General features: G+C 49.6%; 1 protein-coding gene across 2 annotated transcripts in view; it reads right to left on the minus strand.

Moving 5' to 3' along the window:
- The window catches only part of LOC112228255 (folliculin-interacting protein 1), a 67,016-nt gene that overhangs the window by 14,586 nt on the left and 35,186 nt on the right, over positions 1–17,244 (minus strand). For both annotated transcript variants that reach the window (XM_024393424.2, XM_024393422.2), the window contains 5 exons: positions 15,334–15,474; positions 15,001–15,101; positions 13,481–13,555; positions 10,792–10,883; positions 10,044–10,127 (listed from right to left, as the gene is read on the minus strand). In XM_024393424.2, coding sequence (XP_024249192.2) covers positions 10,044–10,127; positions 10,792–10,883; positions 13,481–13,555; positions 15,001–15,101; positions 15,334–15,474 — 493 coding nt within the window. The remainder of the gene's footprint in view (positions 1–10,043; positions 10,128–10,791; positions 10,884–13,480; positions 13,556–15,000; positions 15,102–15,333; positions 15,475–17,244) is intronic.

A 17,244-nucleotide genomic window follows, 5' to 3' on the forward strand; every position in this document is an offset into this window, starting at 1 on the left:
GTGATGGAAGGAGTGATGGAAGGAGGATGGAAGGAGTGAAGGAGTGATGGAAGGAGTGATGGAAGGATGATGGAAGGAGGATGGGAAGGAGTGATGGGAAGGAGGATGGAAGGAGGATGGGAAGGATGATGGAAGGAGGATGGGAAGGAGTGATGGAAGGAGGGTGGGAAGGAATGATGGAAGGAGGGTGGGAAGGAATGATGGAAGGAGGGTGGGAAAGGGTTAATGGAAGGAGGGTGGGAAGGAGTGATGGAAGGAGGATGGGAAGGAGTGATGGAAGGAGGATGGGAAGGAGTGATGGAAGGAGGATGGAAGGAGTGATGGAAGGAGGAGATGGGAAGGAGGATGGAAGGAATGATGGGAAGGAGTGATGGGAGGGGGTGATGGGAGGGGGTGATGGGAGGAGAATGGGAAGGAGTGATGGAAGGAGGGTGGGAAGATGAGTGATGGAAGGAGGGTGGGAAGGAGGATGGAAGGAGGGTGGGAAGGAGTGATGGAAGGAGATGATGGGAAGGAGTGATGGAAGGAGTGATGGGAAGGAGGATGGAAGGAGGATGGGAAGGAGGATGGAAGGAGGATGGGAAGGTGTGATGAAGGAGGATGGGAAGGAGTGATGGAAGGAGGATGGGAAGTAGAGTGATGGAAGGAGGATGGGAAGGAGTGATGGAAGAGAGGATGGGAAGGAGTGATGGAAGGAGGATGGGAAGGAGGATGGGAAGGAGGATGGGAAGGAGGATGGGAAGGAGGATGGGAAGGAGGATGGGAAGGAGGATGGGAAGGAGTGATGGGAAGGAGGATGGGAAGGAGTGATGGAAGGAGGATGGGAAGGAGTGGTGGAAGGAGGATGGGAAGGAGGATGGAAGGAGGATGGGAAGGAGTGGTGGAAGGAGGATGGGAAGGAGGATGGAAGGAGGATGGGAAGGATGATGGGAAGGAGGATGGAAGGATGATGGAAGGAGGATGGGAAGGAGGATGGGAAGGAGTGATGGAAGGAGGATGACGGACCCGAGGAATGGGAAGGAGGATGGGAAGGATGATGGGAAGGAGTGATGGAAGGAGGATGGGAAGGAGGATGGAAGGAGGATGGGAAGGAGTGATGGAAGGAGGATGGGAAGGAGTGATGGGAAGGAGGATGGGAAGGAGGTTGGGAAGGAGTGATAGAAGGAGGATGGGAAGGAGTGATGGAAGGAGGATGGAAGGAGGGTGGGAAGGAGTGATGGGAAGGAGGATGGGATGGGGTGATGGAAGGAGTATGGGAAGGAGTGATGGAAGGAGTATGGGAAGGAGTGATGGAAGGAGGATGGGAAGGAGGATGGAAGGAGGATGGGAAGGAGTGATGGGAAGGAGTGATGGGAAGGAGTGATGGAAGGAGAATGGGAGGGGTGATGGAAGGAGAATGGGAAGGAGGATGGAAGGAGAATGGGAAGGAGGATGGAAGGAGAATGGGAAGGAGTGATGGAAGGAGGATGGAAGGAGTGATGGAAGGAGGATGGGAAGGAGTGATGGGAAGGAGTGATGGGAAGGAGGGTGGGAAGGAGGGATGGAAGGAGGATGGGAAGGAGTGATGGGAAGGAGGAAGGGAAGGAGTGATGGAAGGAGGGTGGAAGGAGTGATGGAAGGAGGGTGGGAAGGAGGGTGGGAAGGAGTGATGGAAGGAGTGATGGAAGGAGGATGGAAGGAGTGATGGAAGGAGGATGGGAAGGAGTGATGGAAGGAGGATGGGAAGGAGTGATGGAAGGAGGATGGAAGGAGGATGGGAAGGAGGATGGGAAGGAGGATGGAAGGAGGATGGGAAGGAGGATGGAAGGAGTGATGGAAGGAGTGATGGGAAGGAGGATGGAAGGAGGATGGGAAGGAATGGGAAGGAGGATGGAAGGAGGATGGAAGGAGGATGGGAAGGAGTGATGGAAGGAGGATGGGAAGGAGTGATGGAAGGAGGATGGAAGGAGTGATGGAAGGAGGATGGGAAGGAGGATGGGAAGGAGGATGGAAGGAGGATGGAAGGAGGATGGGAAGGAGTGATGGGAGAATGGGAAGGAGTGATGGAAGGAGAATGCGAAGGAGTGATGGAAGGAGAATGGGAAGGAGTGATGGGAAGGAGTGATGGAAGGAGGGTGGGAAGGAATGATGGAAGGAGGATGGGAAGGAGTGATGGGAAGGAGTGATGGAAGGAGGATGGAAGGAGGATGGGAAGGAGTGATGGAAGGAGGATGTGAAGGAGTGATGGGAAGGAGGATGGGAAGGAGTGATGGGAAGGAGGATGGGAAGGAGGGTGGGAAGGAGTGATGGGAAGGAGGATGGGAAGGAGTGATGGGAAGGAGGATGGGAAGGAGTGATGGAAGGAGGATGGGAAGGAGTGATGGAAGGAATGATGGAAGGAGGGTGGGAAAGGGTTAATGGAAGGAGGATGGGAAGGAGTGATGGAAGGAGGATGGGAAGGAGTGATGGAAGGAGGATGGGAAGGAGTGATGGAAGGAGGATGGGAAGGAGTGATGGAAGGAGGATGGGAAGGAGTGATGGAAGGAGGATGGGAAGGAGTGATGGAAGGAGGATGGGAAGGAGTGATGGAAGGAGGATGGGAAGGAGTGATGGAAGGAGGATGGGAAGGAGGGATGGAAGGAGGATGGGAAGGAGGGTGGGAAGGAGTGATGGAAGGAGGATGGGAAGGAGTGATGGAAGGAGTGATGGAAGGAGTGATGGAAGGAGATGATGGAAGGAGTGATGGAAGGAGTGATGGAAGGAGTGATGGAAGGAGTGATGGAAGGAGGATGGGAAGGAGGGTGATGGAAGGAGTGATGGGAAGGAGGATGGGAAGGAGTGATGGGAAGGAGTGATGGAAGGAGGATGGGAAGGAGTGATGGGAAGGAGGATGGGAAGGAGGATGGAAGGAGGATGGGAAGGAGTGATGGAAGGAGGGTGGGAAGGAGGATGGAAGGAGGATGGGAAGGAGTGATGGGAAGGAGATGATGGAAGGAGTGATGGGAAGGAGTGATGGAAGGAGGATTGGAAGGAGGATGGGAAGGAGTGATGGAAGGAGGGTGGGAAGGAATGATGGAAGGAGGGTGGGAAAGGGTTAATGGAAGGAGGATGGGAAGGAGTGATGGGAAGGAGTGATGGGAAGGAATGATGGAAGGAGGATTGGAAGGAGGATGGGAAGGAGTGATGGAAGGAGGGTGGGAAGGAATGATGGAAGGAGGGTGGGAAAGGGTTAATGGAAGGAGGATGGGAAGGAGTGATGGAAGGAGTGATGGAAGGAGTGATGGGAAGGAGTGATGGAAGGAGTGATGGGAAGGAGTGATGGAAGGAGGATTGGAAGGAGTGATGGAAGGAGAATGGGAAGGAGTGATGGGAAGGAGTGATGGAAGGAGGGTGGGAAGGAATGATGGAAGGAGGATGGAAGGAGTGATGGGAAGGAGTGATGGAAGGAGTGATGGAAGGAGGATGGGAAGGAGGATGGAAGGAGGATGTGAAGGAGTGATGGGAAGGAGGATGGGAAGGAGTGATGGGAAGGAGTGATGGGAAGGAGGGTGGGAAGGAGTGATGGGAAGGAGGATGGGAAGGAGTGATGGGAAGGAGGATGGGAAGGAGTGATGGAAGGAGGATGGGAAGGAGTGATGGAAGGAATGATGGAAGGAGGGTGGGGAAGGAGTGATGGAAGGAGGATGGGAAGGAGTGATGGAAGGAGGATGGGAAGGAGTGATGGAAGGAGGATGGGAAGGAGTGATGGAAGGAGGATGGGAAGGAGTGATGGAAGGAGGATGGGAAGGAGGATGGAAGGAGTGATGGAAGGAGTGATGGAAGGAGTGATGGAAGGAGTGATGGAAGGAGGATGGGAAGGAGGATGGAAGGAGGATGGGAAGGAGGATGGGAAGGAGTGATGGGAAGGAGTGATGGAAGGAGGATGGGAAGGAGGGTGGGAAGGAGTGATGGAAGGAGGATGGGAAGGAGTGATGGAAGGAGGATGGGAAGGAGGGTGGGAAGGAGATGATGGAAGGAGGATGGGAAGGAGTGATGGAAGGAGTGATGGAAGGAGTGATGGAAGGAGTGATGGAAGGAGTGATGGAAGGAGTGATGGAAAGGAGTGATGGAAGGAGTGATGGGAAGGAGGATGGGAAGGAGTGATGGGAAGGAGTGATGGAAGGAGGATGGGAAGGAGTGATGGGAAGGAGGATGGGAAGGAGTGATGGAAGGAGGATGGGAAGGAGTGATGGAAGGAGGGTGGGAAGGAGTGATGGAAGGAGGATGGGAAGGAGTGATGGGAAGGAGTGATGGAAGGAGTGATGGGAAGGAGGATGGAAGGAGGATTGGAAGGAGGATGGGAAGGAGGATGGAAGGAGGGTGGGAAGGAATGATGGAAGGAGGGTGGGAAAGGGTTAATGGAAGGAGGATGGGAAGGAGTGATGGGAAGGAGTGATGGGAAGGAGTGATGGAAGGAGGATTGGAAGGAGGATGGGAAGGAGTGATGGAAGGAGGGTGTGAAGGAATGATGGAAGGAGGGTGGGAAAGGGTTAATGGAAGGAGGATGGGAAGGAGTGATGGAAGGAGTGATGGAAGGAGTGATGGGAAGGAGTGATGGAAGGAGTGATGGGAAGGAGTGATGGAAGGAGGATTGGAAGGAGGATGGGAAGGAGTGATGGAAGGAGGGTGGGAAGGAATGATGGAAGGAGGGTGGGAAAGGGTTAATGGAAGGAGGATGGGAAGGAGTGATGGAAGGAGTGATGGAAGGAGTGATGGGAAGGAGTGATGGAAGGAGGATGGGAAGGAGTGATGGAAGGAGGATGGGAAGGAGTGATGGGAAGGAGGATGGGAAGGAGGATGGGAAGGAGTGATGGGAGGATGGGAAGGAGTGATGGGAAGGAGGATGGGAAGGAGTGATGGAAGGAGGATGGGAAGGAGTGATGGAAGGAGGATGGGAAGGAGTGATGGAAGGAGGATGGGAAGGAGTGATGGAAGGAGGATGGGAAGGAGTGATGGGAAGGAGTGATGGGAAGGAGTGATGGAAGGAGGATGGGAAGGAGTGATGGGAAGGAGTGATGGAAGGAGGATTGGAAGGAGGATGGAAAGGAGTGATGGAAGGAGGGTGGGATGGAATGATGGAAGGAGGGTGGGAAAGGAGTGATGGAAGGAGGATGGGAAGGAGTGATGGAAGGAGGATGGGAAGGAGTGATGGAAGGAGGATGGGAAGGAGTGATGGAAGGAGGATGGGAAGGAGTGATGGAAGGAGGATGGGAAGGAGTGATGGAAGGAGGATGGAAGGAGTGATGGAAGGAGGGTGGGAAGGAGTGATGGAAGGAGTGATGGGAAGGAGTCATGGGAAGGAGTCATGGGAAGGAGTGATGGAAGGAGGATGGGAAGGAGTGATGGAAGGAGTGATGGAAGGAGTGATGGAAGGAGTGATGGAAGGAGGATGGGAAGGAGTGATGGAAGGAGGATGGGAAGGAGTGATGGGAAGGAGTGATGGAAGGAGGATGGAAGGAGTGATGGAAGGAGTGATGGAAGGAGTGATGGAAGGAGGATGGGAAGGAGTGATGGGAAGGAGTGATGGAAGGAGGATGGGAAGGAGTGATGGAAGGAGGATGGGAAGGAGTGATGGAAGGAGGGTGGGAAGGAATGATGGAAGGAGGGTGGGAAGGAATGATGGAAGGAGGGTGGGAAAGGGTTAATGGAAGGAGGGTGGGAAGGAGTGATGGAAGGAGGATGGGAAGGAGTGATGGAAGGAGGATGGGAAGGAGTGATGGAAGGAGGGTGGGAAGGAGGATGGAAGGAGTGATGGAAGGAGGATGGGAAGGAATGATGGGAGGGGGTGATGGGAGGAGAATGGGAAGGAGTGATGGAAGGAGGGTGGGAAGGAGTGATGGAAGGAGGGTGGGAAGGAGTGATGGAAGGAGGGTGGGGAAGGAGTGATGGAAGGAGGATGGGAAGGAGTGATGGAAGGAGGATGGGAAGGTGTGATGGAAGGAGGATGGGAAGGAGTGATGGAAGGAGGATGGGAAGTAGTGATGGAAGGAGGATGGGAAGGAGTGATGGAAGGAGGATGGGAAGGAGTGATGGAAGGAGGATGGGAAGGAGGATGGGAAGGAGGATGGGAAGGAGGATGGGATGGAGGATGGGAAGGAGGATGGGAAGGAGTGATGGGAAGGAGTGATGGGAAGGAGTGATGGGAAGGAGGATGGGAAGGAGTGGTGGAAGGAGGATGGGAAGGAGTGATGGAAGGAGGATGGGAAGGAGTGGTGGAAGGAGGATGGGAAGGAGTGGTGGAAGGAGGATGGGAAGGAGTGATGGAAGGAGGATGGGAAGGAGTGATGGGAAGGAGTGATGGAAGGAGTGATGGAAGGAGGATGGGAAGGAGGATGGGAAGGAGTGATGGAAGGAGGATGGGACGGAGGAATGGGAAGGAGTGATGGGAAGGAGTGATGGGAAGGAGTGATGGAAGGAGGATGGGAAGGAGTGATGGAAGGAGGATGGGAAGGAGTGATGGAAGGAGGATGGGAAGGAGTGATGGGAAGGAGGATGGGAAGGAGTGATGGGAAGGAGTGATGGAAGGAGGATGGGAAGGAGTGATGGAAGGAGTGATGGAAGGAGTGATGGAAGGAGGGTGGGAAGGAGTGATGGGAAGGAGGATGGGAGGGGTGATGGGAGGGGGTGATGGGAGGGGGTGATGGAAGGAGTATGGGAAGGAGTGATGGAAGGAGTATGGGAAGGAGTGATGGAAGGAGGATGGGAAGGAGTGATGGAAGGAGGATGGGAAGGAGTGATGGGAAGGAGTGATGGGAAGGAGTGATGGGAAGGAGTGATGGAAGGAGAATGGGAGGGGGTGATGGAAGGAGTGATGGAAGGAGAATGGGAAGGAGTGATGGAAGGAGAATGGGAAGGAGTGATGGAAGGAGTGATGGAAGGAGTGATGGAAGGAGATGATGGAAGGAGGATGGGAAGGAGTGATGGGAAGGAGTGATGGGAAGGAGGGTGGGAAGGAGGGATGGAAGGAGGATGGGAAGGAGTGATGGGAAGGAGGAAGGAAGGAGTGATGGGAAGGAGTGATGGAAGGAGGGTGGGAAGGAGTGATGGAAGGAGGGTGGGAAGGAGGGTGGGAAGGAGTGATGGAAGGAGTGATGGAAGGAGTGATGGAAGGAGTGATGGAAGGAGTGATGGAAGGAGGATGGGAAGGAGTGATGGAAGGAGGATGGGAAGGAGTGATGGGAAGGAGTGATGGAATGAGGATGGGAAGGAGGATGGAAGGAGGATGGGAAGGAGTGATGGAAGGAGTGATGGAAGGAGTGATGGGAAGGAGTGATGGAAGGAGGATGGGAAGGAGTGATGGGAAGGAGGATGGAAGGAGGATGGGAAGGAGTGATGGAAGGAGGGTGGGAAGGAGTGATGGAAGGAGTGATGGAAGGAGGGTGGGAAGGAGTGATGGAAGGAGTGATGGAAGGAGTGATGGAAGGAGGATGGGAAGGAGTGATGGGAAGGAGGATGGGAAGGAGGATGGGAAGGAGTGATGGAAGGAGGATGGGAAGGAGGATGGGAAGGAGGGATGGGAAGGAGTGATGGGAAGGAGTGATGGGAGGGGGTGATGGGAGGGGGTGATGGGAGGGGGTGATGGGAGGAGAATGGGAAGGAGTGATGGAAGGAGAATGGGAAGGAGTGATGGAAGGAGGATTGGAAGGAGTGATGGAAGGAGGATGGGAAGGAGTGATGGGAAGGAGGATGGGAAGGAGTGATGGGAAGGAGTGATGGAAGGAGTGATGGAAGGAGTGATGGAAGGAGGATGGGAAGGAGGATGGAAGGAGGATGGAAGGAGGATGGGAAGGAGTGATGGGAGAATGGGAAGGAGTGATGGAAGGAGAATGGGAAGGAGTGATGGAAGGAGAATGGGAAGGAGTGATGGGAAGGAGTGATGGAAGGAGGGTGGAAGGAATGATGGAAGGAGGATGGGAAGGAGTGATGGGAAGGAGTGATGGAAGGAGTGATGGAAGGAGGATGGGAAGGAGTGATGGAAGGAGGATGGGAAGGAGTGATGGGAAGGAGGATGGGAAGGAGTGATGGGAAGGAGTGATGGGAAGGAGGGTGGGAAGGAGGGTGGGAAGGAGTGATGGGAAGGAGGATGGGAAGGAGTGATGGGAAGGAGGATGGGAAGGAGTGATGGGAAGGAGGATGGGAAGGAGTGATGGGAAGGAGGATGGGAAGGAGTGATGGAAGGAGGATGGGAAGGAGGATGGGAAGGAGTGATGGAAGGAGTGATGGAAGGAGTGATGGGAAGGAGTGATGGAAGGAGTGATGGAAGGAGGATGGGAAGGAGTGATGGAAGGAGGATGGGAAGGAGTGATGGAAGGAATGATGGAAGGAGGGTGGGAAAGGGTTAATGGAAGGAGGATGGGAAGGAGTGATGGAAGGAGGATGGGAAGGAGTGATGGAAGGAGGATGGGAAGGAGTGATGGAAGGAGGATGGGAAGGAGTGATGGAAGGAGGATGGGAAGGAGTGATGGAAGGCGGATGGGAAGGAGGGTGGGAAGGAGTGATGGAAGGAGGATGGGAAGGAGTGATGGAAGGAGTGATGGAAGGAGTGATGGAAGGAGTGATGGAAGGAGTGATGGAAGGAGTGATGGAAGGAGGATGGGAAGGAGTGATGGAAGGAGGATGGGAAGGAGTGATGGAAGGAGTGATGGGAAGGAGGATGGGAAGGAGTGATGGGAAGGAGTGATGGAAGGAGGATGGGAAGGAGTGATGGGAAGGAGGATGGGAAGGAGGATGGAAGGAGGATGGGAAGGAGTGATGGAAGGAGGGTGGGAAGGAGTGATGGAAGGAGGATGGGAAGGAGTGATGGGAAGGAGTGATGGAAGGAGTGATGGGAAGGAGTGATGGAAGGAGGATTGGAAGGAGGATGGGAAGGAGTGATGGAAGGAGGGTGGGAAGGAATGATGGAAGGAGGGTGGGAAAGGGTTAATGGAAGGAGGATGGGAAGGAGTGATGGGAAGGAGTGATGGGAAGGAGTGATGGAAGGAGGATTGGAAGGAGGATGGGAAGGAGTGATGGAAGGAGGGTGGGAAGGAATGATGGAAGGAGGGTGGGAAAGGGTTAATGGAAGGAGGATGGGAAGGAGTGATGGAAGGAGTGATGGAAGGAGTGATGGAAGGAGTGATGGAAGGAGTGATGGAAGGAGTGATGGGAAGGAGTGATGGAAGGAGTGATGGGAAGGAGTGATGGAAGGAGGATTGGAAGGAGGATGGGAAGGAGTGATGGAAGGAGGGTGGGAAGGAATGATGGAAGGAGGGTGGGAAAGGGTTAATGGAAGGAGGATGGGAAGGAGTGATGGAAGGAGTGATGGAAGGAGTGATGGGAAGGAGTGATGGAAGGAGTGATGGAAGGAGTGATGGAAGGAGGATGGGAAGGAGTGATGGAAGGAGGATGGGAAGGAGTGATGGGAAGGAGTGATGGGAAGGAGGATGGGAAGGAGGATGGGAAGGAGTGATGGGAGGATGGGAAGGAGTGATGGGAAGGAGGATGGGAAGGAGTGATGGAAGGAGGATGGGAAGGAGTGATGGAAGGAGTGATGGAAGGAGGATGGGAAGGAGTGATGGGAAGGAGTGATGGAAGGAGGATTGGAAGGAGGATGGAAAGGAGTGATGGAAGGAGGGTGGGATGGAATGATGGAAGGAGGGTGGGAAAGGGTTAATGGAAGGAGGATGGGAAGGAGTGATGGAAGGAGGATGGGAAGGAGTGATGGAAGGAGGATGGGAAGGAGTGATGGAAGGAGGATGGGAAGGAGTGATGGAAGGGGGATGGGAAGGAGTGATGGAAGGAGGATGGGAAGGAGTGATGGAAGGAGGATGGGAAGGAGTGATGGAAGGAGGATGGGAAGGAGTGATGGAAGGAGGATGGGAAGGAGTGATGGAAGGAGGGAGTGAGGACAGTAGGGAGGGAGTGAGGACAGTAGGGAGGAGGGAGTGAGGACCCTAAAGCAGATATTGAGCATGCCCGTAGTACACTTGCAGACACATGCAATGTATGTACACGCGCATGCAACTGCACACGAGCACACTGCAAACCTGAAAAGAAAGAGGCACTCTTGATGAGGCGCAGAGGGCCCTGCTCAGAGAAGGCCCGGCGCGGGCTGCAGAGCTGAGAGAAACCTGCGCAGCACAAACGAACAGGGAGAAGAGACAAACAAAACAAGACAGGACATGAACCATGGTTAGTAATGAAGCAGGAGGTCACACTCCAACCCAATGGAGAGGGGGGACAACCTGAAACAGTTTGGGATCATAATGGCTACATTTAGACATGCAGCCCAATTCTAATATTTTTTCCACTAATTAGTCTTTTAAGCAATCACAGATCTTTTCACATAAGATATTTTCCAGAGCTGATCTGATTTGTCAAAAGACCAGAGTGGAAAAAAGATCAGAATTGGGCTGCGTGTCTAAACGCAGCCATTGTGGTCCTAAACTGCTTCAGGTTGTCCTGAAATGGACGTTAAAAGAGGGAAAAGAACACAAAAAAATGTGCCTGGAGAATACAGAGAATACACCTCGTTTCAATTGAAGTCAATTCACATGTAGCAAACTTCCAAAGACAGTCAGTGTATCACATACTGTATGTACATTGATAAAACGATACATGAAGATATGATGGATAAACGGAGTTAAACAAAACAGTGCTTCAGTCCAACCAAAATAACTGAAAATGCATAGGTGTTGATATGAACGGTATACATCCATTCATGTCCTTTATGTGCGAGACATTGCAGGTGCCAGTCAGTTGTGATGTGGTCCTGTCTGTAGTTGTTGTGGTTACCTATGTTCCCCAGGAGGCCGTTGGTCACAGTGTTCTGATCAGGCCTCAAAGAATTGGGGTCCTGACCCATGAACTCCAGGCTGTCCTGCAGTCTGCCAGGAGCACAAAGACAACAGCAGAGGTTCAAATTTTATTGGGAGAGACTGAGATCAAGAATAGAAAGAGAAGAAAGAGCAGGTTTAGAAAGGAAAGAGAGAGCGAGCAGGTTTAGAAAGGAGAGAGAGAGAGAGAGAAGGTTTAGAAAGGAGAGAGAGAGAGAGAAGGTTTAGAAAGGAAAGAGAGAGAGAGAAGGTTTAGAAAGGAGAGAGAGAGAGAGAAGGTTTAGAAAGGAGAGAGCGAGCAGGTTTAGAAAGGAGAGAGAGAGAGAAGGTTTAGAAAGGAGAGAGAGAGAGAAGGTTTAGAAAGGAGAGAGAGAGAGAGAGAAGGTTTAGAAAGGAGAGAGAGAGAAAGAGAGAGGAGAGAAAGGTTTAGAAAGAGAGAGAGAAGGTTTAGAAAGGAGAGAGAGAGAAGGTTTAGAAAGGAGAGAGAGAGAGGTTTAGAAAGGAGAGAGAGAGAGAAGGTTTAGAAAGGAGAGAGAGAGAGAAGGTTTAGAAAGGAGAGAGAGAGAGAAGGTTTAGAAAGGAGAGAGAGAGAGAAGGTTTAGAAAGGAGAGAGAGAGAGAAGGTTTAGAAAGGAGAGAGAGAGAGAAGGTTTAGAAAGGAGAGAGAGAGAGAGAAGGTTTAGAAAGGAGAGAGAGAGAAAGGAAGGTTTAGAAAGGAGAGAGAGAGAGAGAAGGTTTAGAAAGGAGAGAGAGAGAGAGAAGGTTTAGAAAGGAGAGAGAGAGAGAGAGGTTTAGAAAGGAGGAGAGAGAGAGAAAGGTTTAGAAAGGAGAGAGAGAGAGAAGGTTTAGAAAGGAGAGAGAGAGAGAAGGTTTAGAAAGGAGAGAGAGAGAGAAGGTTTAGAAAGGAGAGAGAGAGAGAAGGTTTAGAAAGGAGAGAGAGAGAGAAGGTTTAGAAAGGAGAGAGAGAGAGAAGGTTTAGAAAGGAGAGAGAGAGAGAAGGTTTAGAAAGGAGAGAGAGAGAGAAGGTTTAGAAAGGAGAGAGAGAGAGAAGGTTTAGAAAGGAGACCTCTTAACTTTTCCCAAATTTTGTTACGTTACAGCCTTATTCTAAAATGGATAAAATAATTGTTTCCCTCTTCCATCTACACACAATACCCCATAATGACAAAGCAAAAACAGATTTGACATTTTTACACATACCTTATTAACTATTCAGACCTTTGCTATGAGACTCGAAATTGGTGCTGATCATCCTTGAGATATTTCGACAACTTCATTGGAGTCAATTAAATTCAATTGTACAGGATTTGGAAAGGCACACACCTGTCTATATAAGGTCCCACAGTTGACAGTGCATGTCAGAGCAAAAACCAAGCCATGAGGTCAAAGGAATTGTCCGTAGAGCTCCGAGACAGGATTGTGTCGGAGCACAGATCTGGGTAAGGGTACCAAAAAATGTCTGTAGCATTCAAGGTCCCCAAGAGCACAGTGGCTTCCATCTTTCTTAAATGGAAGAGGTTTGGAACAACCAAGACTCTTCCTAGAGCTGGCCGCCTGGACTAACTGAGCAATCAGGAGAGAAGGGCCTTGGTCAGGGAGGTGAACAAGAACCCGATGGTCACTCTGACAGGGCTCTAGAGTTCCTCTGTGGAGATGGGAGAACCTTCCACAAGGACAAACATCTCTGCAGCACTCCACCAAATAGGCCTTTGTGGTAGAGTGGCCAGACAAAAGCCACTCCTCAGCAAAAAGCACATGACAGGCCGCTTGGATATGGCCAAAAGGCACCTGAAGACTCATGACCATGAGAAATCAGACCATGAGAAATGAGATTCTCTGGTATGATGAAACCAAGATTGAACTCTTTGTCCTGAATGCCAAGTGTCACGTCTGGAGGAAATCTGGCACCATCCCTATGGTGAAGCGTGGTGGTGGCAGCATCATGCTGTGGGATGTTCTTCAGCGGCAGGGACTGGGAGATTAGTCAAGATCGAGGGAAAGATGAACGGAAGTACAGAGACCCCTGATGAAAACCTGCTCCAGAGCGCTCAGGACCTCAGACTGGAGCGGAGGTTCACCTTCCAACAGGACAACGACCCTAAGCACAATGCCAAGACAACGCAGGAGTGACTTCGGGACAAGTCACTGAAAATCCTTGAGTGGCCCAGCCAGAGCCCAGACTTGAACCCAATCGAACATCTCTGGAAGGACCTGAAAATAGCTGTGCAGCGACACTCCCCATCTGACCTGATAGAGCTTGAGGCTCTGCAGAGAAGAATGGGAGAAACTCCCCAAATACTGGTGTGCCAAGCTTGTAGAATCATACCAGAGAAGATTTGAGGCTGTAATAGCTGCCAAAAGTGCTTCAACAAAGTACTGAGTAAAGGTTCTGAATACTTATGTAAATGTGAACTTCAGTTTTTTTTTTTTTTTTTTAAACCTGTTTTTGCTTTGTCATTATGGGGTATTGTGTGTAGATTGATAAGGAGAAAAAGATAAATCAATTTTAGAATAATGCTTTATACATATCAAAATGTGGAAAAAGTCAAGGTGACTGAATACTTTCTGAATGCACTGTATGTAGGAGAAAGAGACATAGCAGGTTTAGAAAGGAGAAAGTGAGAGAGATTGCACCGTACTAGGGCTTACGTGTTAAGGCTGCCATAGACACTACTCCCAGTTCGGGCTGTAAACACTTTACTCAGCATCAGCTGAGGGGGTGACCTGTGGACAGACAAGGAGGGGAGAAAAAGAGAGGGGAGGAGGAAAGAACAAAGTCACGATGACTTGGTGCTCCTGATGTGTGTTATGTATATTTGTGTACATTTCTCTGATCTCTGCTTCAAAGTGCTGTGTGGGACAGACTGCAGGGTTTCCGTTAGGAAAATGTGACGCTGGACATTTGACCCTGGACATTGAAGAAATGTTCCGGGCCCATATGCATTGGGTACATTAACTGATTAGGGCATCCACCCACGGTGCTCAGGATGACAGAAATCACATTTAGCTTATGGTAATTCATCTTAACAGAACATTCAATTTGAGGATGCAACAGCGTTTTTCTCAGCCAATAAGACAAGTAACAAACAGCTAATTCACTAGCCTATGTCAATCTACTTTCCCCGATAGCAGAAAAGTTGACCTATTCAATCAATCAATCAATCATCATTCTATCTGTGCGAGAAAGAAAACGCCTATTCCAAACAGACTTTGGGACAGTTGTGGGACAATAGATCCCAAATTCATACAACCAGTAGGCCTGGATACATCCCCAAAAACATTTCAAAGCAATGAGGCTCATGCAACAGATCAGAACGTTTAACTTACAATTCTGAATGTTTGTTCCATAATGCATTTAGCGGGAAAACACTTGTCAAAAGCACACCGCACACGCGAGCGGTTTCATGAAACAGATGAAAATATCCATTTCAAATTTAGAAAGAGGGGAGTATTAAAGATGCAACAACTAGCATGGGTTGATAATGACTAGATTTGTGCCTTTGGTTACTGGACAATGAAAAAACAATTATTTGAAAAACAATAGAACAGGGTTTCAATGGCATACGGAAGTCTTTATAAAATGATTGCCTACACGTTTGGTTGGATTTTGGTTAGGCTCCTTTAAAAAGGCAAGATATGTGGTAAAACGTTCAGGTTACAAACCATGAAGTATACGTTTTCACAATGCATACTGCCTCCAGCTCATTGCAAAGTGGTGTATGACTCGCTGAAGCCTGCCTACGTTGCTTATGCACTTGAATGGTGAATGGGAAGCACGATTCAATTACCAGTTGAGAAATACAAACAGAAGCTATTTTTAATTGTGGCCATTGTTTTTAACATGTGATTGTATTTAGAATTGTTACGCAATGATTGTGCTTATAAAAAGCACACGTTTCACTCCAGCAGCAACAAACAGCTGTTTGATGAGCTGTAGCAGCAGCTCTCGCACTACATCGACTGGTATTTCAATCTACGAACAGGCTAAAATGCATTATTTTGCAATGGGATCGTTTTTTCTGCTCCTGGAAAATTGGTCAGCGACAATTTTATTTAAATCGGCTTTTCATATTATTTACCACCCCCAAAAAACAACTATTTGTGGCTAATGGAAATCCTGACAGACTGCCTAACTGACTTCACTCCCCCTCTTGTTCCCTGGATCTCACCGTATCTGGTGGATCTTGAGTGTGGAGCCCTTGTAGCTCATGGCCACCGAGCCAAACATCATCTCCCCCAACATGTTGGCATCAGAGGAACACCGCAACCCCTGAGAGACAGGAGAGGAGGAGAGAGGGAAAGGAGGTGGAGAACAGAGAGGGTAAAGAAGGTGGAACGGGACCGACATAATAGGGTTTGAGGGTCGTTTGATCATGATAAAGGGACTGTACTCACCCATAGAGATGAACTGGAGAGCTCATCTCCTGTCAATGGAACTTCCCATTCTAAAAACAGGCTTTGGGTCAAGTGCACCCTCTGGCTATCACACAGTATGTTCTCACCTGGAAGCGCAGCCCTTGTTCCCTGGGTTCCCGGGCCTCGGCAGCACAGGAACTGTCCAGAGAGTTGGAGCTGCCCCCTGTAGGCCTCAGCTGGCAGCACTTCCCATACATCTTCACCTGGGCCTCGCTACTGCACATCTTCTGATGTGGGGAAAACCACACAAATAACACATTCACATATGTAGAATAAGGCCCTGGTTCTAGCATAGGAGTTTCTCTAGTTTCAATATTTGAGATGTTGGTACGAGTGTGTTTTTGACTGGCTACCCATTTACATCGCTCCGGCAAAAGTGACGTTTCATCTCCACGATGAGTCTGGATTTGCTTCACTCCCCGAGGAGTTCTAGAACGCGAACACATTCTGATTGGTCCCATAAACTGATGGGTTGGGCCAGAACCGGCCTACATGATGGTGTTATCAACTTTGATTCCTTAGAGACGATCCAACCGTTGATTCATTTGTTTTGTCTACAACGCTCATAATTTTGAAGTCACACAAACGACTTCTAGGATGCCCGTTTCAGACTGAATGTACGTGCATTCAGAAAGTATTCAGACACCCGTGACTTTTTACACATTTTGGTAAGTTGGTATTATTCTAAAATTGATGACATTTGTATCAAATCTACACACAATACCCTATAATGAAAAAGCAAAAACAGGTTTTTAGAAAATGTTGCTAATTTATAAAATAATAAATGGAAATAGCACCTTTTCATAAGTATTCAGACACTTTACTCAGTACTTTGTTGAAGCACCTTTGGCAGCAATTACAGCTTTGAATCTTCTTGGGTATGACACTACAAGCTTGGCACAACTGTATTCAGGGAGTTTCTCCCATTCTTCCCTGCAGAAGCTCTCAAGCTCTGTCAGGTTGGATGGGGAGTGTCGATGCACAGCTATTTTCAGGTCTCTCCAGAGATGTTCGATCGGGTTCAAGTCCGGGCTCTGGCTGGGCAACTCAAGGACTTTCAGTGACTTGTCCCGAAGTCACTCCTGCGTTGTCTTGTGTCATGACGTTGGTCTGGGGGTAGGTTTATGACCCCCCCATAAATACCTTTCTCCCTTCCCTCTCTCTCTTGATTCTACAGAAGGACTCTTGAAGAGCCTTTGTTAAACATATAAAGTCTGGGAAGGTGGGGGGAAAGGAACCATATTTCGGTAATTCAACCAGTTGAAAATATGCGTTGGTACGTAATGAATATGATGTCAGTTTGGTTGTCATCTGAGACATTCTTATTAATGATAGGATGACAAAGTGTATCTTGGAATGTCTACACATTATAGTTATCAGATTCACATGGAATTGTTGTGCAATTTAAATGTTTAAATATGAAACTATTTGTGAAAAGATTAAATGTAATTTTAGCTTCCAAATGCGAGAATTGGGTTTTCATAAGGTTAAAGCTCTGCTCAATCAGTGGCCCACCCCTGTGGAGAGACATTGGTTATAAACTATTTTTTATTTAACTAGGCAAGTCAGTTAAGAACAAATTCTTATTTTCAATGACGGCCTAGGAACAGTGGGTTAACTGCCTGTTCAGGGGCAGTTAACGACATATTTGTACCTTGTCAGCTCTGGGATTTGAACTTGCAACCTTTCGGTTACTAGTCCAACGCTCTAACCACTAGGCTACCCTGCCTGGTTATAAACTATGAAAAACACACCCTTCTCGCTCTCCACTATATAAGCCCTTAACGAAAATATAACTTTCTGTTCCGATGACATTAGGGCGACAGTCCTATGTTGAAAGTGTTCAGATAAGCTGTTCCAGGGACGTGAGGACTTTCGGTCCCTGAGTTGAAAGGACAAAGATCACCTAAAGAACTAAGCCAACCTCAGCGTGAGCTCTGGATGAACAACAAGGACCTTAAGAAATTAGCATCGAATTTCAATGTGAAAGTGACGAC

Source organism: Oncorhynchus tshawytscha, linkage group LG30 (genome assembly GCF_018296145.1).
Source record: "Oncorhynchus tshawytscha isolate Ot180627B linkage group LG30, Otsh_v2.0, whole genome shotgun sequence".
Classification (NCBI taxonomy): domain Eukaryota; kingdom Metazoa; phylum Chordata; class Actinopteri; order Salmoniformes; family Salmonidae; genus Oncorhynchus; species Oncorhynchus tshawytscha.